This window comes from Orbicella franksi, chromosome 11 (assembly GCF_964199315.1).
Source record: "Orbicella franksi chromosome 11, jaOrbFran1.1, whole genome shotgun sequence".
In the NCBI taxonomy this organism is placed as follows: domain Eukaryota; kingdom Metazoa; phylum Cnidaria; class Anthozoa; order Scleractinia; family Merulinidae; genus Orbicella; species Orbicella franksi.
This window is the reverse complement of record NC_138155.1, coordinates 14039870-14063209: the sequence shown is the minus strand read 5'-3', so window position 1 is coordinate 14063209 and position 23340 is coordinate 14039870. Positions and strand designations below refer to the sequence as shown.

The 23340-nt window shown below is 40.4% G+C and overlaps 2 protein-coding genes across 3 annotated transcripts in view; one reads left to right on the top strand and one right to left on the bottom strand.

Moving 5' to 3' along the window:
* Positions 1-1399: 1399 nt before the first annotated feature.
* LOC145460281 (conserved oligomeric Golgi complex subunit 5-like) overlaps positions 1400-23340 on the bottom strand; it is a 38011-nt gene continuing 16070 nt past the window's right edge. Inside the window, exons 16-25 of one of the 2 annotated variants that reach the window (XM_081445036.1) lie at positions 15507-15617; positions 15059-15121; positions 6738-6841; positions 6069-6138; positions 5331-5398; positions 3905-4013; positions 3241-3317; positions 2787-2913; positions 2296-2379; positions 1400-1734 (exon numbers count right to left, since the gene is read on the bottom strand). In XM_081445036.1, coding sequence (XP_081301162.1) covers positions 1690-1734; positions 2296-2379; positions 2787-2913; positions 3241-3317; positions 3905-4013; positions 5331-5398; positions 6069-6138; positions 6738-6841; positions 15059-15121; positions 15507-15617 — 858 coding nt within the window. In that variant the 3' untranslated portion in view covers positions 1400-1689. The remainder of the gene's footprint in view (positions 1735-2295; positions 2380-2786; positions 2914-3240; positions 3318-3904; positions 4014-5330; positions 5399-6068; positions 6139-6737; positions 6842-15058; positions 15122-15506; positions 15618-23340) is intronic. The other variant, XM_081445035.1, reaches the window with a different exon arrangement.
* Positions 6848-23305, top strand: LOC145460365 (potassium channel subfamily K member 15-like). Its single transcript, XM_081445148.1, has 4 exons — positions 6848-11025; positions 18922-19326; positions 19734-20237; positions 22387-23305. Exons 2-4 carry the CDS (start codon positions 19017-19019, stop codon positions 22776-22778), a joined length of 1206 nt encoding a protein of 401 aa, XP_081301274.1. The 5' UTR covers positions 6848-11025; positions 18922-19016; the 3' UTR covers positions 22779-23305.

The following is a 23340-nucleotide window of genomic DNA, read 5'->3' as shown; positions in this document are numbered from 1 at the left end:
CTATAGTCCTGCTAACAGAGACAAAATTAATATGTGTGTGTGTGCGTGGGGGGGGGGGGGGGGGAGGTACTCTTTGGCGTTTAACGGTCTTCCGTCAAACATAACGTCATTTTTGGTTTCATTCAATGTTAAATTTGGTGGTTTTCAATCTCATTTCTGTTGTAGAGGGAGTTCTCGGATTTTTCTCCTTAAATATTTCTCATCTGGCCCAATGGATAGCTGGTCCTTACAAAGTTTTTGTTTGTTTGTTTGTTTATCTAAATTGCTTTTAAACTGATGGGTTACGCTATATAAATATGCTCTTTACTACAATGCCTTTTTACAGGACTTTTTTTCGAATTTTCTGATAAGACTAAAAGTGTCTATACGGCCAACAGGGTTTTTGTGGTTTTTGGTATCTCTATAACATGTAAAAATGTATTTAAACCAAAAAAAAAAATTAATTCCAATGCTTTTTTGCCATGAAATCAAGCTTTAAATTTTCCGCTTCGACCACGCCCAATGAAGCTGACCGCGTAATGAAAGATTGGTGACGAATGACGTCACTTCAGGAACATCTCAAAGCTTCATGTTTTTATTTAGCTTGATTGACGACCGCATTGTTTCACCAACTTCGGTTTGTTTGCTTTTTGTCGACGAAAACTCCTAACCACAAAAGCTAAATGTATATACACAATAAACTTGACTTGACTTGACTAACCACTACTGAAACAACAGTGACCTGAAATAGCAGGATTTGGCAATTCCTGACTTGACGTCACGACCCATTCAGACACCCAGACTCTTTTTTTGCACTGACTCACGGTCAACTTCACTGGGCGTGGCTGAAGCGGGAACTTTAAAGTTAGATCTTTAGGCGTTAAAATGTTGGAATCCAGTTTCTTTTCATAGAATACCTTTTTACACATTGTAGAGATACCAAACCACAAAAACTCCTGTTGGCCATATAGACACTTTAATTTAAAAAGCGAAGAAGTCCAAGAAGTCTATGAGAAGGCACTGAAAGGGTGGGGCGTTTTAGAGCAAGGAAAACAACCCTCGCCTTCATATTGTTTCCAACTGATATTTTAAGCCATCAAAACATCATCTTTACTTCCTGTAACCCCCCCCCCCGACCCCCTCCCCCGCTTCCAACTTATTAAACACATCTGTACCCGCCATTAGATGCTAATGAGGACATTTGGTGTCAAAGGACTGGAAGCTAACTTGGCGGACGCGTATCAAGTCAATATATTCTGAATATTATTTACTCAATAACTTAATTCTGAAAGAACAGTGTGGAGCTAAGTTGAAGCAATTGTTCTTTCCCGTTTTCTATACGTATAGCGATCTAATTTCTACAGCCATGTTTCGCCCACTCTTTGGCGCTTTAGAAGTGACCTTGCTTATTTGTACCCGATAAAATAAAGGGTGCCTTTAATGTCAAAAACTACAACTACAACTCAGTTACTACCACAGTTTTTACCAATTTCTGGTTTTTGAAAGATATGCTATATACAAATCTGAATATCAACTATCCCCTTTCCCTTCTCATATTCCCTATAGTATATACCCTGCATTAGACTTGCCCTACAAAACAGTGCGAGTCAAAATTATGGATTCCCTTCTGCACAGTGTCAAGGGGTTGGCGAGCCGCTGGCAGCTTGAAGAATCCTAAGCATGATGGGATAGATAGCAGCAAATTCTTTTTCACCTCGTGATCTGACGGACTGAACATACGCCTCCAGTGTGCCTCTGAATATCACAAACAAATAATCAAACAAATTGAACAAATAAAGAGAGCAACAAACAACCACTCTTACTGACTGACTGACTGACTGACTGACTGACTGACTGACTGACTGACGGACAGATTGACAGACACTGACTGACTGAGAGACGGACTGACTGACTGACTGAGTGACAGACGGACTGACGGACTGGCTGACTGACTGACTTACTGACTGACTGACTGACTGGCGGACTGACTGACTGTTTGAGTGACAGACAGACTGACAGACTGACGGACGGACGGACGGACGGACGGACGGACCGACGGACATACTGCCTGACTGACGGACGCACGCACACACGGACAGACGGACGGGCAGATGGACGGGCGCAAGGTGGACTGACAGATAGACTGAGCGTCAGATAGACAGATTAACTGAGTGTGTGCTGCACAGACTGGTCCTCTGACTAATTCACACTATCTGGCTTTTTTTTGCATTGGTGGCTCTGAACTTTGAGGTGGTAATTAAAACGGCCTAGACGAAAGAAAAAAGATCAGTGATGTTCGAGTCACACACGTCATACATGCCTAATAAGTGCAAGTTTTTCTTCCTCCGATGTGTGCTCATCCAGCCACTGAGAATAGAAACCTAACGACCAACCAGCCACCTGAAGGGAGGAGGAAACAAATGTAAACGTTGTTGACTACTTGTTTAAATATACGTTACAAAATTTGCTGACTATTGATTGAAATCAGTTTTGTACTCGCCGAAACGATCTCATACCCTCAACTGGTCATAGAGGTTTTCTTCCCCTTTCTGCTACTAAAAAGGCGTTTTTTTTTCGCCGCGTCGAGGCTCACATGACTGAGAAAAAGTCTGCGATTAGTTCTTTTTTAACAATTTTTTTTTAATTCCTCCGTTCACCAAGAAAAAAAGAATGTCTGATCGCAGGTTGGTGAAAAAGAATATGAATATTTGCAAACTTATCTGTGTAATAAAGAGAAGTTAAATCCAAAAAGAAACCGTAAACCAATTTTTAACGCACAATTGTCGCTGACAAACAGAGCTGCATACCTCATGAGGGGACTTGAGTTCGTTAGGAGCTCTAGAAAACAGATGATGAAGCACCACGCTGTGAGGAAGACTTTCTCCCAGAGCAGGATTACCGACAATATCTTCTGAGGTTTGAAACAGCAGAGGTCTTTGGAAGAAAAAGTAGATTGTCAAAGACATTAGTTGGTACCTCAAAACAAGGACAAGAACGTAACGGCAAATGTTTCAGTAGGCTTTGCTGCTAAAGTGTGTTTTGAAGATAAGAAAACTGAGTCTGATTGATCTTTAAAGTGTTCACTATTCGTTTGTTCCTTCGTTGCTGTCCGTTTGATTCTTGGTTGGCTGGTTTGTTCATTAGGCCAAGAGCTCGCTTTCCGTTTCCTACTAAAAAAAGGGGGGAGGATGATGAAAAGCCGTACAAATCAAAGATAACTACATCTGATAACGCATCAGATACTGTGTTTTAAAAACTCACCTAAAAGATCTCAAGAGCTTGTACGACTTCCCTAATTCAGACACTTTATGACACAGCGGACCCACAGCAAATTCAATCTAAATAAAAGCAAAGGATAAGTGAAGCAATGTCGATACGTTAAACGTAAGTTATCTTTAAAGAGATTTCTATCGACAAGAAAGCAATACTAAGGTCCGATCACCGTGACTGTTTGTTTGTTTGCTTGTTTGATTTGTCGATGTTGCTTTGTCTGGAATATGCCGGGTCAATCAAACCACTGCACTCAGTTCACCGAGAAAAAATAGTCAATGAGAACGTGAATGTCTAGGCAGAATCGAAAGCAGACCAAAATGAGACTTTTCCCCCAAAACTCCACGCTCCTTCTCCTTTTCCTCCCTTGTCGTTGAGGAGGGAGACTCTGGGTCTCTCTCCTCAGCGACAAGGGAGGAAAAGGAGAGTGAACCTGGGATCGAAGATGTTTCCCGCCAAGTGTTCTGAGTAACAAAAACGTGATCTAGGCCTGAACAACGCTTGCAGGGCAATGCGACGTCACATGAGTCCACAGCCTGGTAAATCTCTATCACTTGACTCTGAGACATTAGCATAAGATACCCGGAAATCCTAACTGATAAAATCTGCAGTAAGAAGCTCCGGTAGGAGGGTGCAGTCATGCCTCGTCACTTACTTGAGCCATATCAGCTGCCAGCTTCAGTTTGCCTCCTTCTCCAATGGCTCTCAGTAAACTGGCGTGACGAACAAACAACTCAATGGTTCGACAAACGACAACTTCCAACCTAGGGTAACAGAAAACAATCCATGAACCAAGGTATTAGTTTCTAAAGAAACTATTGGTCAAATTTAAGTTTTACCTTTATCAACTACGGTTGATAACTTAACGCTATTAACTTCAAAAAGATAGCTACTATAAAGAAAACAACATATTCAAGTATTGAGTATAACCACCACAGTAATAACCTAGTGCCTGACTATTCACAATTAGCAGAATTCTATTCGTGTACTAGTTAACGCAAAAAACTGCAATCTGATTGGTTTAACCATAGTACACTGTCAGTATAAATCCACTAGCGTTCCATCAGGAGTGCCGTTCTCTGATTGGCTACGTTACTCACTATCTATTCTGTGAGAAGCGTAGCAGTGTCCGCTTGTTTAAACAAACTGGCATCCGCTTCTTTGCGTTTTCGTGTCAGTGTAGAGGATTTAGATAGAGTTTTGAACGACTAGTGGATTAATTAACAAAACAATTAGCACTCGAGTTGACGAGGGCTGCGCCCTCGTCAACTAACACGCGATAGAAATCTCGAGGTCAGAATCGAATTGTATGGCCTTATTTGCCCAAGGACACGATGAGAATTGAGTAATCTAATAGTTGATTAGTGTGCAGTGGCTCGTATCTCCCTTGTTTTGGAGGAAGATTTGGAAATATTTCTGAGTAATTCAACTTCCAAGAAGACTAAATAGAGGAAAATTGCCGTTATATGACTTTCAAAACCTAAAAATTGTTCAATAAGCTGGTGAACGCAAAGAAACAGCTGCTAGTTTCAAACGACCATGTCAATCGGCGCGTAAATTTTGCTACAGCATGAAGTTTTATCCTACCTACTGAGAAATCATTGGAAATCGTTCAGTGAATGGGATTTAGTAAATAGAATTCTACTTCAACAATTAAATTATTTGCTCTTGATTTCTATGAGGTCAAAGAACAGCAAAAAATAAGAGAGAAAGAGCTGGATGGAGGAGCTGGAGCGAGGTGTCCACTGCAGTGGCCGACAGAAATGGTTGGCGCAGAGTGTTGAGGCCTTATGCGCCACTGGGCGCGAAGAAGTTAGGTGAAGGTGAGGTGAAGGTGAAAGTTGATTCGGCCTTCAGCTTCATGAACTATCAACTCATAGACCACCCATTGCCCCTCCCCCAAACAAACAAACAAACAAACAAAAACAACAACACAACACTCGCCAAAACACAACACTTACGCCTGGCGCAAAATTGCAATCTTCAAAACAAAAGACAAACAGAAAATTAAACACGTTTAGCAAGCACACCAAAGAGCTAACAATTCTTAAGAGGGTAAAAATGCATTTATTTGTTCCTACCTCTGGTGAAGAATCTCTCTGCATTCATAAAGTGCAACGTAGTTCTTTTGAACATGAATAATAAAATCCTAAAAAAAAAACAGAGGAAGCAAAAGGGAAGTAATAAGAAAGTGTGCAAATGAGAAACGAAATAGAGTCTAACCCCTTCACAACGGTCACCTTGGGGACGGAGGAAATTGATCTCCGTTGTGGAGAGGTGGCTGTTATGGGGAGGTAGGGGTGAAATATGACACTTATCTCTTCTCGGGGGTGCAACATTTTCGTCTTTAAAAAATGCTTATTGTAGCATGTAAATACGTTACACAATCAAAATATATCATTGAAACAGAAACCCGAACAGAAAGAGAGACAAACGACGCGCGGATCAGGTTTCGTTACCTTTTGCAAAATGAAATGGGGTTTTGTAGACCCTGTTCATCAGTCGTTGATTAATTCTGGTCAGTAGCTGGAGCGAGTTTTATTGACCGTTGCCGTTGTGGAGAGGTGGTCGTTGTAGAGAGGTTAAAATAACAGTGAACGGACAAAAAAAAGTGCCCGTTACAGAGAGGTGGCCGTCAGTAGAGGTTCGACTGTACAAGTACATTAAAGCAAACTATGGATACAATCAAGGGAGGAATAGTATCTTAATAAACAAAAACTTAAATGCTTGAGGTAAAAATGTTAGAACATCCTCCACTTAACACGAGTAAAATTACATGTGGGCAAGCGAAGACTCTCTAGAAAATGCATCCAGATTACCTGCATCTCTTGTATGTAGCCAGAACAAGGAGCATCCGGGTTATCAGCTATATCACGTGACAGGGTCGAACTGAAACGACAATTTTGATGGTGGAAAAACAATTATTACGAAGGAAAATACAAAATTCACCGAACCAAAAATCCTAATTTACGTCCAACAAGTTTTCTTGGTACACTTCCACGTGACAAATTTGATTTGCTCTTTTGCACACCAACAGAATTTGACAAATAATAATCGTCATCGTAATTGTTATCGTCCTCGTCCTCGTCCTCGTCCTCGCCCTCGTCCTCGTCATTACCATCATCTTTATCTGTGTATAATGGGTACCGGCGAGGTAACCCTTAATCCCGCAATGGACTGGCACAAAAAAAAGAGAGTGAAAATGATGGTCATAGGTCCTTTTAAGCTTTCTTTGTTTCCTGATTTGTTTGTTTGTTTGTTTATTTGTTTGCTTTCTGCTTGCACCAACCTACAAACAATTGTTTTCTGTTTGTTTGTTTGTTTGTGTGTGTGTTCGTTGGCTGGTTGGTTGATTGTTTTTTTTTTGTTCGTTATGCTGTTGCTGATTTTCTCACATTTTTTAAGAGGTTATTTTCCCACGCGAATTTTCTACTACGCGCACAACCTAGTGAGACCTTATCAACTGTGGTCTCAGATTAAATCATCACCTTGTGAAGTCCTCTGAATGCATCTTGAATATATGGTTCTCCAAATCCAGCGAGATCGCTTCGAGTAGTGGATCCAAAGCAGAATTAATGAGTGCTAGAATTCCCTTAAACAGAATTACGCTTCTATGTAAGTATACTTCTAAGAATAATAACTATGCGTTTCTCTCATAGTATGGCTAGTCTTTCCACAGTTGTTTCTTGGGCTCCGTCCACATTACGTCTAGACTACAAGTAGTCCCTCTTTCGTTTAGTCCGTCGAGCGAGACCGTAAATAAACCGCGAGGAAAAAATGGCCGCGTGAACTCCGGTGGGGGGGCGAGACGCGTGCTTCCCGCCCCCAGGATCTCGCGCGCTCATTTTTTTCTCGTGGTTTTCTTTCTCGTGACGCACGACGGGCTAAGCAAAAGAGGGACTACTTGTAGTCTACATTACGTCAGAGGAATTTGAAAACGGAGGTTTCACTCTGAAAACGCGTCAAATGTTTTCCGCCCACACTACGTCGGAGGAATTTAAAAGCGCAAAAATCACCGGTCATATTGGATTTGTGTTTGAGGAAAACTCGATCAGGGAAATCACATGATCATCGTGCCTACGACGTTTTCAAAAAGCTTCGTTTTCAAAACGTTTTCAGTCCCCACGAAAACGCAAAGCCGGCGTTTTCAAATTCCTCCGGTTTGAAGAACGTTTTTAGAAAGCTCCGTTCCTGTGACGGATTAGTATGGACGGTAGGCTTAACCGTAAGCTGCGTTTTCAAATTCCGGAGTAGTGTTGACGCTGCCTCAGATATAAGCAAGCAAAACAGAAATCCCTCTTCTCTCTTTACCTACCACCTGGTCCACTCCCAAACCCTTACGCCCTCGCTCGTTCAAAAACACAACCTGATTTAAAATATAAAACAACCAGCGGTGATAAACATTTTAAAAGACCTGCGTTTTATGAACTTGACGTTTCTATACTAGTCAACACACATTTTCAAAAGTATAACCGTTAAAATGTTTTGCATGTTTTTAAAATGTATATCACCGCCGTTTGCTTTATGTTTTTAATCAAGCTACGACGGCCGAAGACCAAGAGTTTATACAACCTGATTTTTTTGTTTCTTTTTCTCGCTCTGTCAACGATCTCATTAGAAAATAGAGAGTCTATGTATAGACAATGGTAAGGTCTGGTAAATTAACACAAGAATTTAACGCCCAGAAAAATCTCGAACCCATCAAAGTTGCAGTCGAGGTGCGACGTTTGAAATGGGGGTGGAATGAGTGTGTGTCACCAGGGTGGCGTGTGTGGGTAATGGGCAAAACATAGTCAGTGAAAGATTCGGGCATGTTCGGCAATGCAACGAAGACAGCCGAGGACTGTTCGGAACAGTATAGAAGCGAGGTCTTGTAGGAAGTTATCAAGGCCATAACAACAGCGTTTATACAAATTCTCTACTTGCGCATAACCATAATCCTATACTGCTTCGGGGGTTGCCGATGTAAACAAAACGGCGTCGCGAACTGTCAAGGACGAGGCGAGTTTAAAACTCCCAAAAACTTTCAAGGAAGTTTCAAATTTGACTAAACCAAAACTAAAGCAAATATGCAACATCTTATCCATTGATTTCGAAAAGTCAATCGGCAAAAAAGCCCTGGTCAACATTGTATGCAGTGCTTTGAAAATTTCAACATCTGGACCTTCGATTACCGGTCACCTCGCCACCAGGAAGTCTCGCCACCCACGCACTCGCCACCAAGCGAAGCCTCCTCGCCACCAAATTACAAACGATAATTCGTTCTACTTTGTTTAGTTGTATAACTCACACAGCTCGTGTAAGGTTGAAGATGTTTGATCGTTTAACCGAAGCCTTTTATGAAACACTTATATTACGCCGTAAGCTTAAATGCAAACGCAACAGCGAAGCAACTGAGCTATTGCTAAGTTGCTTTGCTGTTGCGTTTGCATTTAGCAAACACAGCAGCAACACAGCCAGTTCTAAAAGAAATTTACATGTGGTTGAATTCTAGAAAGCTATGGTTTCTCGTTAGACAACGGAACACATATCGTATCCCGTCACCGACAACATATTGACAGCGAAATTTGCAAGCAGACAAGCTATCAGTTCAGCTTGGCTAAGAATGAATCGTCGCTTGGTTTTTAGCCAGCGAGCAGGCTCAAATTGGAGCAAAAGCGCGCGCGGCGTAGCCGTGAGCGTGAAATCGAGCGGCGAAACCGCGAGACACTTTCTTGGCGCATCTTCACCAGACTCCTTTCCGCCGGATCGCTTTGCTCTTCGCCGCTCGCGCGCGTGACTCAAAGGTGAGCCTGCTCGCAGGCTACTTAGTCTTAACTGAGCTTAAGACTAAGCGACGACGCGGTATTTAGAGTTATTTTGGCCATATACAAAATCACCTTTAAACTGAAGAAAACCTGAAAATAGTAGTTTACTAATAAACGACGAACTTGAAAGATTTACCCTAAACGTTTCAAGATCCAGAAACCGTGAAAATAATGTCTGTGTTGAGAGCTTTTAGCAAACAAGCGCAAAATTCATTCCAATCTTTTAAAGAGAAGATATCGCATGAGACGCTCGCAAACATACTTGATGACTTATCAAAAGGAACGATTTTAAAAATAAATGAGTTGCCTTTCGTATTAAATACGGATCGATTTTATTTCATTAGAGAATGAATATTGAGTCACTAACGAACTTTATCAATCAAAGATATTAGCATTATAAGTTTCCAGGCCATAAGCACCGACACAAGAAGAGAAGTCATTATTAGGGATGGACTCGAGTTCCGCCGCTCACCAAGGTCCCGCGGGCTCCTTCCTGCGGGCTCCTCTCCCGAACAACGGCTGGTAATCTAGCCTGTAATCGAAATATGACCCACAAAAACATACGTCAAACCCGAACAATTGCAGAGGCACGCGGTGCTAATGCCTCGTGAGGTTACTCTGCCGCCTCGGCGGCAGGCAAACCACTTAATTTATCACCAAATTAGACTTGATTAACCGCCATTTTTCAGTAAACAGCTGGTGTTTTCGTCGCTGTTTTCGAGCATCCAAACGTCAAATGTTTAAAAGGGCGGTTAATTCAACATATCAGTTTCAATACCGGCTGAAAATTGCTTCTCAAGAAGTCATAAATCCCTTGCTTATAAAACGGCCATCAAATGTTTTTCAAATTCTCGCTTAGCGTTAGGGAAAATAAAGACTGTGTTTCTTAACTTTAAACGTGAGTACAGAAAAATTGAATGACATGAGAGTCAGTTATTTTTTCGAAAAGCAGTACGCATCCAAAAAGTGAAGAAAAACGAACAAAATTGATATCGCTATATTTATTTCAGTTGACAAAATGAAAACCTTGCTAACACAAAGCAGTTTCTCCGCGGAAAAAGTTTCAATCGCAACATAATTAAAATAATTAAAGGCGATAAATTCTACATCCAAACGACGCTACTTCGCGGTGAAAGCTAATGGATTTCAAAGAGTGTGATGACAGCAATGTCCTAACTAAATAGAAGTTAAAATGACGAATCGACCGACCAAAACAGTGGTCATTAATCTGTCGAGATATATATATTTTTTTCATGCCTATTAAAGACGTTTTTAGTCATTAAAACATCGGCAATATGGTCAAATGTGGGAGGAATATTTCTCTCAACTACCGCGAGCTAGCAACGAGTTTTTGCCGAGCGGTAGTTTAAACACAAAGGTACTTTACAATCTGACGACAAATGCTAATTGGGAATTTGTTTGAATTTGGCCAATGAATGAGACTCATTTCAAAGCAGTCATTTCGTCGACAACATAATTTTTTTCCCATGAAAACATCCCAACCGAATAAAGATCTATTGTTTGACGAAGGCAGATGATTTGCAATTCAAAATACGTTGAATTTTCCTGACATCTCTGAGTTGTCGTAAATAAAGCAGATGACATTAGGTACTGAGAGAAAATAAGAATTATTTAATCGAGACGCCGAACTGGAGGAAAATATAAACAGTGTAAGGAAATCGCCTAAAGGAACACATCGTCTGCATAAACTCCCACAAAAAAGTTTCGCAAGTCTTCTATCTTACCAAGAAAAACCGAAGGAAACTCGTGGGTACGATTCTTGCGTGAATTCAAGTGTTTTTATCTCACGCAACAGGATATAAGAGAAATCCAGTACGGCAAGACTTGAAAAGACAAAATGTCATGAAACAAAAATGATGGCCACAGTTGGGGAAACGAACTTCCATTACGCTCGGCGCTTCTAAGGACGCCTGACATTGTTCACGCATTGATCCTTCACGTACGAAAGGTGAGAAACTAGATTAACTTGCCGATCCGAACCCGACTGTGCATCTGTTGTGGGAATATAAACAACACGGGCTGGAAATTTCTTGCTAGAAGTTGAAGTTACAACCAAGGTTCCCTATCAGTTCAGGTGAATGAATTGCCTTAAACGAAGCAGGTAAAGTTACGACCAGATCAAACTATTACCAGATACGATGAAAACGCTAAGGACGTTAAGTTCATTATTCAAAGCACTACAGTATAAAAAGAGAACAGGCGCGATGATTTTTCTTATAAAATTTAACAAACACTAGAGAAAGCCATCGCTTCACCGCTTTTTCAGCGCCGTATCTACATTCAATTAAAAGTGGCTATCAAATTGGCAGCAGTGAATACATCTTGCTCACGACCAATACACAAATAGATTCATTTCGTTACTGTACAGTGAATAACGTTTTCTAACAGGTCAGTTAGATACGAAAAACTAGAATCGTTTCACTTGAAAATCGAAAAAATATATATAGCCCTTTGAAATGGCGATTACATGGTCTTTTTAAAACGCCTCTTGCTTATTGAAACTCGATTGCGGGCAATACAAACTCTGGCGTGAACGCGTCCAGACGGAAATTCAGAGTTTCCCTCTCAGCTGCAAGAGATTTACGGGTGCAAAAGCATAAAACAAAACTGTCGAAAAGGCGCTATTGAGCAAAAATAAATTAAAAATTCATACCAGAGTATAAGCCATGTTTAAAGTTTAATTCTATGGCGAGAAAAACAGACATGTTGCTGCTTTGATACAAATACATCTCATGCCAATTTGCGTATGTAGATACACATAAACAATATCGCACAAAAACCTAGCGTGTATTTATAAACGATGTTTTTGAAGCCCCGTTCTCTTAATCCGATTTAAACAAAAGTTTGCGTGAACAAAACACATCTGCCATTATGAGCATTTAATGGTTAGGAGTGAAAATACAGGTTGCAAAATGTCTGAGATGGCTTCGAGATCGAATGAAAACCGGATGTGTTCATATAATGATATATTGGCGGGCACGCGAACATCACTGTACATTATTGGCCCCTTCCGAAAAACGCAATATTCAAAATGACATTTGCTACATGTCATGTTCAATTTAATTAACCTGTAGGTTTGCTCTCAATTTGTGTTAAGAGTAGAACAAAACGGACGTATTGCATATGTACAGCTGCGAACCAAATACAAAAGGCAATGTTTACAGTTTGCTCTCGAGCCATTAAATAACAGAAGCACTTTTAAAAGGAGCTTTTCACGACCAGTGGGGAAAAACATCGTTCTCATCACGAGAAACCAGCAGGAAAATTAAAAAAATAAACATTAATAAACGCGCTAGAATGAACGACAAAGCCTAAAGTCTGCAAAACAAGAAAGTTACATATGAGATAAGCGAGAAAGTAGGCTTGACTTTTACGCAAATGAAGATGGAAATAGAAACAAAACGAAAATGGCATTAGACGTTAGTTCGCGAGTGTAAAAGGACAACAAAGGTCAGGCGAGAAATTGTCGCAACACGCGAGAACTTAAGGCTAGACGAAAAGGCGACTGTCCTCACAATTGTCAAGATCTGGGCGACGTGCAATGCGCATGCGTTGGTTGCATTGAAGTGAGCCCACGCATTCTTGCGTATAAAAGACGGTTTCCTAGGCACATACCCCTGAGAAAGAGCCATTGCCAGCTCAAAATCTATCTTCTCCTTATAATATCCATACAGTGTTACGCAGGCAAGTGATGAGAAAAACGAGATTCATCGACTCATAAGTAATGTCGTGATGCAACGTCAAATAAATAGGAATCCTTACGCATGAAAAACAAATGTACGTGGAAATGATTAAAGGCATTTAACGGCCCACACAGCCACAAGAGAAAAAAAAGCAATACATAACGCCCACAAGAACTCGAAAAGATCCACGTAACTGGCTATCAAAACACAATACAACGAATTCACAACAATATCCTGGCTTTCCAAAACAAAAGCCGGACGAAAGAAAAATTCGGTTTACAGAAAAGCAATATGAATTCCTGTAAAACTCTGCTCTTTGATTGAGAGCCGTGTTAACCAAGTTGGTTTAACATACGAACTAGATCACACAAATTAAACAATGAATACATGTCAATTGTTACAGTACTCCACAGTACATGTAATAACCATTTTGAACTTTACAGTCAAAACCGTATGGTGTCTAAAGCCCCTTACACCCTCCGCCGGAGAAATTTGAAAACGCAGCTTTATTTCTTTGGTCCAGCTAACCGTCCACACTAATCCGTCACGAAAACGGAGCTTTTCGAAAACGCTCTTCAAACCGGAGGAATTTGAAAACGCACACTTTGCGTTTAGTGTGGACGGAGAACATTTTGAAGCATTTTGGAGCTCTTCGGAAACGATAATGCCACGATTACGTGATTTCCTTGACAGAGTTTTCCTCAAACACGAATTCGAAATGACCGGTGATTGTTGCGCGTTTAAATTTCTCCGGCTAAGAGTAGACGGAAAACATTTGATGCGTTTTCAGAGTAAAAACACCGTTTTCAAATTTCTCCTGCAAAGTGTGGACGGAAAACATTTGCTGCGTTTATCCTACTGTTTGAAATCTGATCCTTGAAAAAAGAAATTGCGAGATTCCATCTGGATGTAAAGCTTTCAAAAGTTCTGGTGGTAATAAAATATTCGGAAGTTCAAGAGACTAATGGGCCCGTGTATTAAAGGCTTCCGTCGCGAAACGATAAGAAACGATATCAAACAGCCATAAAAAATACGATAAATTACTTGATAGCGAGCTCTACGCCAATTGGTCTTCTACCACACACACTTAGGACAGAAACGTCTCACATAACCAATAAAAGATATCTGTTTACACACTGCTTGTAATCAAACAGCTGTTAGCTTTTCTTCCTTGCTATTGAAACAATTCAATACCGGATCTATATAAATCATAATGGCAGCCGGGGTACGCTGTAATTAGAAAGGAGGCTGACAATAGCCTTGTATTCTGTTGCAGCTATTTTTCATTTACAGTGATTTAATTCACGAGAGAAGTTTCGTAAAGTTACAATATTGACTGACACTTCACTGTAAAATTCTATTTCGAGCGTGTTGGAAACATTTTTACCCCTCTCGAACAATATATTTTTGCTATAGAGTACAGCACCTGCGCAACATTGAATTGTGAGGGGGTGAAGTCGGGGGCGGACGGGTATCCGAGAATTGCCGCTTGATGAACTTGAATAAGGGGTCAAATTTCGTTAAGTGTCATTCTCTAAATGTGCCTCTGTCAACTACTGTTGTCGCATATTGTAGTCATGCATGAATTTTTAAGCGAATTCCAAAGATTTATAACTTATTACGCGGAGCGTGTGATGTGTCAATAGCTAACGACTAAATGTTCCCACAAATCACATGATTATTGTAGTCAGCGCCTCCCCCGAGGAGGGGCTCCCTTATATGGGAGATATAGGTATGTGCGGCCCCAAAGTATATGGTTTTTCAGCCGTTTTGATCATAAATAGGGTGTCGATTTTGGCCATTTCTGTCATAAATAAGGTATGGTTTTGAACTGGGTTCGTTTTTTAGAAGAAGCTACTTTTTCACCATTATCGATAAGATCATCAACAAAAGCCCTTCATAAATTATGTTTAGGGAAACTGTGTCAGTCGTAACAGTCATAAATGGAATATCAAATTTTTGGTCAGGTCATAAATAGGGTAGGGAAAATCCCCCCCCCCCCCCCGGGCAGTGCCCTCAATACACTTGAATCTTACAACACTTCTCCACTCAGACGTAGTTATAGATACGTACCAACGATTTTTTTCACTAAGCGTTAGAGGAGGGGGAGGCGGAATTCTGTGATGGACTAGCATCCCATCCAGGGATAGGGGGGTAGCTCTACTCCTACTCACTTTAAGACAAGTAACAGAAGTTAAGCAGCTTTGGTCTTAACCAATTTCCTGCACCCTTGATGCCGTAATTGTAGTCTGTATGCAAAGTGACCAAGCCAGACTTAAAATACAAGATGCTATCTACCTGTAATCCAGTTGAGATTGCGTTCACAGCAACGGTAGGGGGAGACCTAAGACCATCAGCTATCTGGAGCAAAAAAAGAAACACATTGTAGATGAAATTCAAGCTAGAAAGAGAAGTGTGAATTCAAAGATTGCCCGTTTTATTGAAGCTTCTTCCTGTGTCGTACTCAATCACCTCGAAATTCATATCATTGTGTTGTGTTCTTGGGCAAGACACTTTACTCTCACAGTGCCTCTCTCCTCCACACACACAGGTGTATAAATGGCTACTAGCGTATTGTTGACGCGACCTGACAGAAAATGTCGGAGGAATGGAGTAGTGCTACTCCAATTTAACAGCAAGCTCCTCCATTTCATAGAAATCGAATTGATCAGTTGATTAAAAGATTATTGAAACACTGTAAAGGAATTTCTTTTTTTCTCTCTCTGAATTTCATGTTGATAGTTACCTTGGTAACAGCCTGATATAATTGAAACAGGCTATTCACGATCGAAGCGTTCTTCTGCTGACCTGAAGTCACGTGTTCGTACAACTGATTCGCTTCTGGACTAGTAACGAGCTGAAACAAAAATGTCAGGAAAAATTCTCAGAGCGTCTAGGGACTTTAGGAATAATTTGTTTGTTTGTGTGTCCATGTGTTCACCTTTAATTAAAAGAAATTTACAGTTTCTTTGTTAGCGGCTAGTTTTATGGAAATAGCACGTAAATTAAAGGTAACAATTACATGTAATTAGAACGTCGCATTTCAAAACAACAGACAAGCTGACAGAAACATTTCACAGCAAAACCACAAAGCTTTAAGTGCGACTCCCACGTTAGCTTTAGACGTGCAAAGAGCGGAACACGAAGTTTCCAAAGACCAACAAGGCCAGCAGGTTAGAGAGATGAAGTTTCAGATCAAGCAGTAACAGCGTTAAAAAAAAGGAGCAAGACAATCAGCAAAACGTTACTAACAAAAAAGAAAAAAACTGAAAAATACTAGACTGTACAAAGAGAAGGATGTTTTCTTTTTTCTTAACAAAATTAGATTCTTTCTACTGAACTCCGCCAACATTTTCCGTATCGCAGAAAATATCTGAGTTATTTAAGTCAGTTTTTATCTATCAACGAAAACCAACAGAAACGTTCTAGCTCTGCTATTCTGTTTCTCCGTGATCCTGTCAGCGACCTAACACCAATTAGTAATTCATACTGGAACTAGCACCTCAAACTGTTTAAAAATTTAAAGACACCTCAAAACAGATTACCGTGCAAACAAACTGTAGAGAGACTTGTCTAATATTTGGTGCTCATTAACAATTAACAGACAAAACTAACTTCACTGTATACATTGAGACAAAATGATTTGAATCTCGTTAGGATTAGGAGGTCGGTGGTTTTAAAGGCAGTTCCAATGAAACAGGCCTATTAAAAATAAACAAAAAAGAGCGGAAACCTCAAACGATTGCACTGACCAGATCTTTTTACTCTAGTAGAGCTAACAATTTAGAAAGAATAGTTTATGATTGTTACGTCAGACCGTTCGCTTACATTTTGGTATGTGACTGCAGTACCGACATAGGGCCTTATAAACAACCTTGAAACACACAGACTTGCACATTCATTCTACATGCCTGATAACATTACTGAAAAGATATCGCTAAACATTGAAAGGATCTTGTCAAAACGGTTGCCACGATAAATAATTAAAGGTCCTTAGATTGATTAAGAGCACTTAATGCGAAAAAACAACATATTTATAATGAAAAAACAGCTCCGCGACGAAAACATCTAGCAGTTGAGTTAGCTTGTACACTTAAGTACACTTCAACACCAAATTGAAGTACAGGAGTCATACATCGCAGATGATGTACTTAATATTAAGTTAATGTACACCAGTTTTGAAAAGTGTTTAAATATGAATTGAACTGTTTTCATAAGCTGACAAAGCCACGTTAATTATGAATACAAGCCACAGTATTCGGATTAAAAAAAAGCCAACAACAACAGAACTCGGTGACTACCATAGTCTTTGAAAGTTCAGCACTTAAAACGTTTAAAACACAAGGAAAACTTTAGTTAGGTTTCATACTCAGCAGCAAACATATTTACACCCAAACATTTCTTCAAATTGGGCAAAATAAAATCGAACCCGTCGATTTCGATGCGGATTAACATGAAAAGAATGACGAGATTTCTTACGCTTACATGGTACTAAATTGAAAGGACTCATTAAAAGTTAAAAGACGGTTGCAAGAAATGTGAAAATTCTCACCAAATCGCAGGTTTTGAAACTCTCTGCTCCTTATTGACAGTGTTCCTTGCAAGCCAATCTATTTTGAATGCTTGCATTTTTTTCAAACAGTCTCAAGAGTTTTGTTAAGTAAAGTCGAGTTAAAAAAAACACACCACTGGTAAATTTTTATTTTATCTAGGGCGGCGTCCTCACTACGTCGGAGAAATTTGAAAACGCAGCTTTATTTCTACGGTTAGGCCTACCGTCCACACTAATCCGTCACGAAAACGGAACTTTTCACAAACGCTCTTCACACCGGAGGAATTTGAAAACGCAGGCTTTGTGTTTTAAGCCTGGTTCTCATATGCCGCCGGCACGGCCTGGAACACCGTTACGGCATATGTGAACATATATCGCCGAATCATAATCTATCCCAGGCATTGACCGCCGGCTTGCCTGCGAAGTTGAGTTAAACTTTGCAGGCAAGCCGGCGGTTGTCGGCGATTGCCGGCGATGAAAATATTTATGTGAACATCGTCTGCGGACGCAACGTACTCCAGTAAGACAATTCGATCCATATTTACGGGTAAAATGGTTGAAACTTGCGCAATTCGATTTGCATTTCGTGCAAATTTGAGTACGTCGGCGATCCATCGCAGATGCGCCGGGGACCTACTGGGACAGATCGCCGAACGTTGTCAGTTGCAACCGGCGACTACGTCGCAGCTAGGTCGGCGGGATATGAAAACCAGCCTTTAGTGTGGACGGAAAACACTTTGAAAACGAAGCTTTTCGTAATGATATTCCGCTGCCTGAATTTTACTCAGACACGAATGCAAAATGACCGGTGAATGTTGCGTTTTCAAATTCTTTCGGCGTAGTGTGGACGGAAAACTTTTGATGCGTTTTCAGAATAAACTGGACCTCCGTTTTCAAATTCCTCCGAAGTAGTGTGGACGGAAAACTTTTGATGCGTTTTCAGAATAAACTTGACCTACATTTTCAAATTCCTCCGAAGTAGTGTGGACGGAAAACTTTTGATGCGTTTTCAGAATAAACTTGACCTCCGTTTTCAAATTCCTCCGGCGTAGTGTGGACGGAAAACTTTTGATGTGTTTTCAGAATAAACTTGACCTCCGTTTTCAAATTCCTCCGGCATAGTGTGGACGGGACCTGACACGACTAATTTAGTTTAGAGGCCCAATAACTACAATCAATAAATCAATACGATTTCTCTGTTGCCAGTGCAATATTCTCCAAGTATTGGACCGGGCACTGCCGTCCCGCGGGCACTGTCCCGAATGATCCCGAGAGACCGCTCTTCAAGGTTTTCTAGTAGTTTTACAGCTTAATTTCTAGAAGAATTGACGTACACATTTCTTCTTTTTCTTTCAACTTTCTTTTCCTTTTTTCATTGTTGTTGAAAATGTCGGACGTGTGTAAACGGCAAGTCAGTTCTTAAACAGAACTGTATGCTTGAATTTTTTAGCGTCTTTCCAGTTCGTGATAGTGTGATTTTTACTTAACGTTTTTCAGTCATCAGTATGACAAGACTCTCAAAAGACTATCTAGGGCCGATAAACTCCCAGTATTGACCCCACGCTCGGTAAATAAGATATATCTACAGATCATTCTAATATTTCCACAGGAAAACTGAGTCCTGGAGGCTTCAGCAACTGAATCTACATTTAAAATCCTCTGCACCGAGAAAAGACAAGACATAATCGACAACAAAGCAGCGAAATGGAACTGAAAAGAAACACTAGAACCCTTGTGGTCCGAATTGTCATGTTGACTGTCTACCTTACATCTGGTGCCGCCATATTTTCGGCGATAGAGCATGGCAAATCAAGCGACGACCACTTTGTAGATAAAATAAACGACTTGAAAGAGAATATGACCAGGAGATTTAATGAGACTAGGGATGTTATCGATCACTACGTCGAGAAGCTGCGTCAAATGTTTGAAGCGGCTCCCACATGCAAATACAGCCATAACGACTGGAGTTACTACCAGTCACTGTACTTTGTTGGAAGTGTTACGACTACAATTGGTAAGGAATGAGAAAAAATATATATTAAAAAATTATTAAGAATTTTACGAAACAAAGCGCACCAAATCAAAGAACACATTGATAGCTTCCGTTTCAATGGTCACACACTAGGGTTTTATCAACAGACTTAAAACTTAACACCACCCTGAATAGCATAATAAGCAGTACCGAGTGGAAGTACAGCTCGATAGCTTTCATTTGAATGGTCACACACTAGGGTTTTATCCACAGACTTAACGATAGAACCAACCTGTTCAACATAACAAACAACTGCAGTATCACATGAAAGTACTACTCGATAGCTTTCATCCGAATGGTCACACACTGGGGTTTCTTCAAAAGACTTAAAAGTTACAACCACCTTGTACAGCAAATGAATTCCTGTTTTACTGTCATTTTGTTTCCAGGATATGGGCACCTGGCACCAAAGACTCAAGGTGGCCGCTTGTTTCTAATATTTTTCGCTCTGTTCGGTATTCCACTGAATTTACTGACTCTGCAATCAGTCGGTGAACACATCAACTATGGCATTCATCTCCTGATTAAATACTTCGAGAAAGCAGCGTTCCAACGCGATCTACCATCGCACGAGCACATCAAATGTTTCGCCATAAACGTTATGTTAATCGCACTGTGGCTTCCGCTTGGAGGAGTTATGTATTTCTACTCAGAGAAAGAATTTGGCTGGACTTTCCTCGATAGCGTCTATTATTGCTTCGTTGCCCTGAGCACGATTGGATTCGGGGATCTGGTGCCGAATCAAGGCAAGGAGCCAGACTCGTCTTACGAACGAGGCATGTGGATCGTGCGTCTTATGTACTTGGGTTTAGGCCTCTCGCTGCTATCCAGCATTTTCACCTCCGTTTTGTATGCGGCGAAACAAATTCAAGGCCTTATGCCGTTTAAACGAGGTAAGATCTAAAATGCTTTAGAATATTTAAACACTTCCATATACATAGTTTATACCTACTGCAGTTGCTGTTTAGCCAAAGCTCGCCAGTTAAGATATTAATAACAGAAAATTGCTACCGTATTTTGGTACTATACATATCAAGTTATGTTACATAACGTATGTAACATTAAAGAAAGAGTAGCTCGCGAGGCTGGCGTGATTTTTCTGTCGTCCTTGTCCACCTTTTTAGGTACAGCGAAACCTTAACGGAGCGAGTGTTTCCATCTTAAATAAGTTGCAACGTTTGAAGGTGGTGAACTTTTCAGCCAAGTTTTCACCATAGCCCAGTTCCGAGTTGCCTTTTAGGTGTTTCAAAACGGAACGTTTCATAAGAAAATCCATTAGCGAATTTGACTTGTATAAAAATGAACATTCAGGTGAAACCCTTTTTTATATGAATTATTTCGAACGACGACTCGTTTCAACAAGAGGTCGTAAGGGCAACTGAACTCAGAAATGTCCTATTGTCATTTTGAAAAGGCAACAAAAAAGCCAAAGAACGAGAAAAAGCTTTGCTCTCCGTGTAAACAGGACATTGTAAGACCTATTTATCTCAAGAATGGAACACGCAAGATCGTCAATTTGGCGACACTCTGCCAAAAAAGAAGTCGCTAAGACTATAGAACAGTACATACAGCGACAACAGAACTTCAAAATACTATTCAATTAAGATAGAAAGACAAACGAGGACAAAGATGGCTAATACAAAGAATATTGAGACAGAAAACGAAAAGCAACTTTGAAAAAGATCTACATGCGCCAACTATGAGCGCTCTTTTCAGCATCCTGTCTTAAGTACTGTAACGCTATAACATTAACCCTTTACTGTCTAAACTCTCTCTTTCTTCAGACAGGAGGTGTAGGCGACCTACTTACATCTGACTCTTGCCTGCCTTTCTCCTCATTCTCAGGTCAGTTTAAGGGGAAATCTTTTCTCCTCTGGTGAAGGGATTGAACGATTAATTCTCACTACCTTTTGCTCACATTTCTATTCTTGCCAGATCTCAGATTTTGGTAGTATATCAGGACAATTACTCCCAAGTTAATGATTTTGGTTATTCTCGCAACCTGTCTGCTTGCAAAACGTATTGATGTTGTAAGATATAACATAAGGTGAGCCTTTTTTTAGGAGGAAGCAGCTTAAGACACCACGCGACTTAATGTAATGTGCGAAAATCAAGCAAATGCAAACACAATTCTACACTGGTGTAACACTCAGAGAAGGTTGAAGGTCTTAGCTAATGATTAATGCGCTAGAGCCGGATCGAGCAGTCCGAGTTCAAGCCTGTCTGGGGTCATTGTGTTGTGTTCTTGAGCAAGACACTTCACTCTCACAGTGCCTCTCTTCACCCAGATGTATAAAGGGTGCTGGTGAATTGTTGAGGCAACCTGAGAGAACCCTGGGGATACAGTAAACTGAAATGGCCTCGCAATTCATTTGAGTTGCCGAGGGTGGGAGAGGGGGGGGGGGGGGCAGTACTCCTATTTCCCTCACGCGACGGACAACAATTTGTGAAAATTTATTTAATAAAAATTATTTGAATTAATAATTGGAACTGTTCACTGCGTAGCAATAGATAGTTGCAATGTTTAAGTCTTTGGATAAAACCTTAGTTGCGTTTGACCATTCGAATGAAAAGAAAATTGAGCAGTACTTTTATGGGGCACTATTCCTTAATTTCCCCTTTTATAATAAAATGACATCTGAGATTCTATTTAAATTCTGAAGCTGGCACTTGTGGAAGTGAATAGATTATTTTAAACGAAAAATATTTTTAAGTAGTCTGGTTCAAAAAAAAATGTTGAAATGTTGTTGTTTGTAGTGGTCAAATGTGCTTAGCTACACTAGCTAGTTCACAGTCATGCCAATTAAACTGAGCGGAACAAATCTATCAACTGAACCTAATGGCTTAAAAATCCCACCTGGCGAGAGGCAGACCAGTTGGCTATTTACAAGCATGACTGAGGAGTTGAATTAGGGTCTACCGAGAAACAACTCCAGCTTAGTAGTGAACCTGCGACCTCCGGACTTCAAGTCCGGCGCCCTAACCACTCAGCCTAACCACTGTGCTGTTAATGTTGGCTAACTTGTTTGATTGAATCCTCAGGCATCTTTCGGTTTGCAACACCAGCTCAAACCGAGCTAAAAGCAAAGCCATTTACAGCACTAAGGGAGAGGTTTAGACTGGCTAAGGATTACTCATCAACTGCTAGAACAGCAGAGGACATATCATTCACACCAACACTAAGTAGACACTGTCGACTGCAACAAGATAATACACCCTCCATAGGGTCGTTCTGTAACTCAAATATTAACTCAAACATCGAAGAACTGGGGTGCCCAGAGTGTTTCAACACCGAAGAACATTTGGATAAGGCAGAGGGGAAAAAGAAGACAGTACTAGAAACTACGTTGGGAGAATATGATCCCAAACAGGAAAACAATAAGGATTTAAAGGAGATAATCAGTGAGAGAGCAAAACAAAGAGGAGAGCGATAACAGAGTCCTTTACTGTGTTAGGCTTTTGCATGGTAAATCTACATTTGTAATATGTATAATCGTCTTATAAAAATAAATAACAGAAAAGTATTATAAATAAACACCCTCTTCAATTTGTCTCGTAGTTGAAAGATAAATTTATATTTCCTTTAAATGCCCCGTCGAGTAAACTGCTTTGCGCTTTCAAAATGCGACAATGACGCCTTTTACCCAAGATTTAAGACTTAACATTATCCCAAACTTTTAACATAAAATTTGAGTAGATAAGGGCATTACACAATTAGCTAGGCTAATTCATAATATTGGATTTGCTTTACCTTACCAAAGGCCAAACCACATGTCATCAAATTATCGTACTTCGTAAGTCACACTGAAGAGTTTCAGAAGATGTTTCAACCCACCCCTTCCCTTTGTTGTGGTCGCAAACTCCTCTCCAGTCCCTCTCCCGGCCTGCCACTTAATCTCGCCCCACTCCCTTGACCTAATCTTTTCAAAACTCTCGTTCTCTTTGTGTCTCCTGGACTCAAGTTCGCTTAATAACATCCGAAAAAGGTTTTCTCAC

What these genes read in the sequence shown, in the direction of transcription:
- LOC145460365 (XM_081445148.1), top strand. Translation starts at nt 19,017, where the DNA reads ATGGAACTGAAAAGAAACACTAGAACCCTTGTGGTCCGAATTGTCATG. An exon ending in AAGTGTTACGACTACAATTG is followed by an intron (nt 19,327 to 19,733) that starts GTAAGGAATGAG and finishes TTTTGTTTCCAG; the next exon opens with GATATGGGCACCTGGCACCA. An exon ending in CCTTATGCCGTTTAAACGAG is followed by an intron (nt 20,238 to 22,386) that starts GTAAGATCTAAA and finishes TTGAATCCTCAG; the next exon opens with GCATCTTTCGGTTTGCAACA.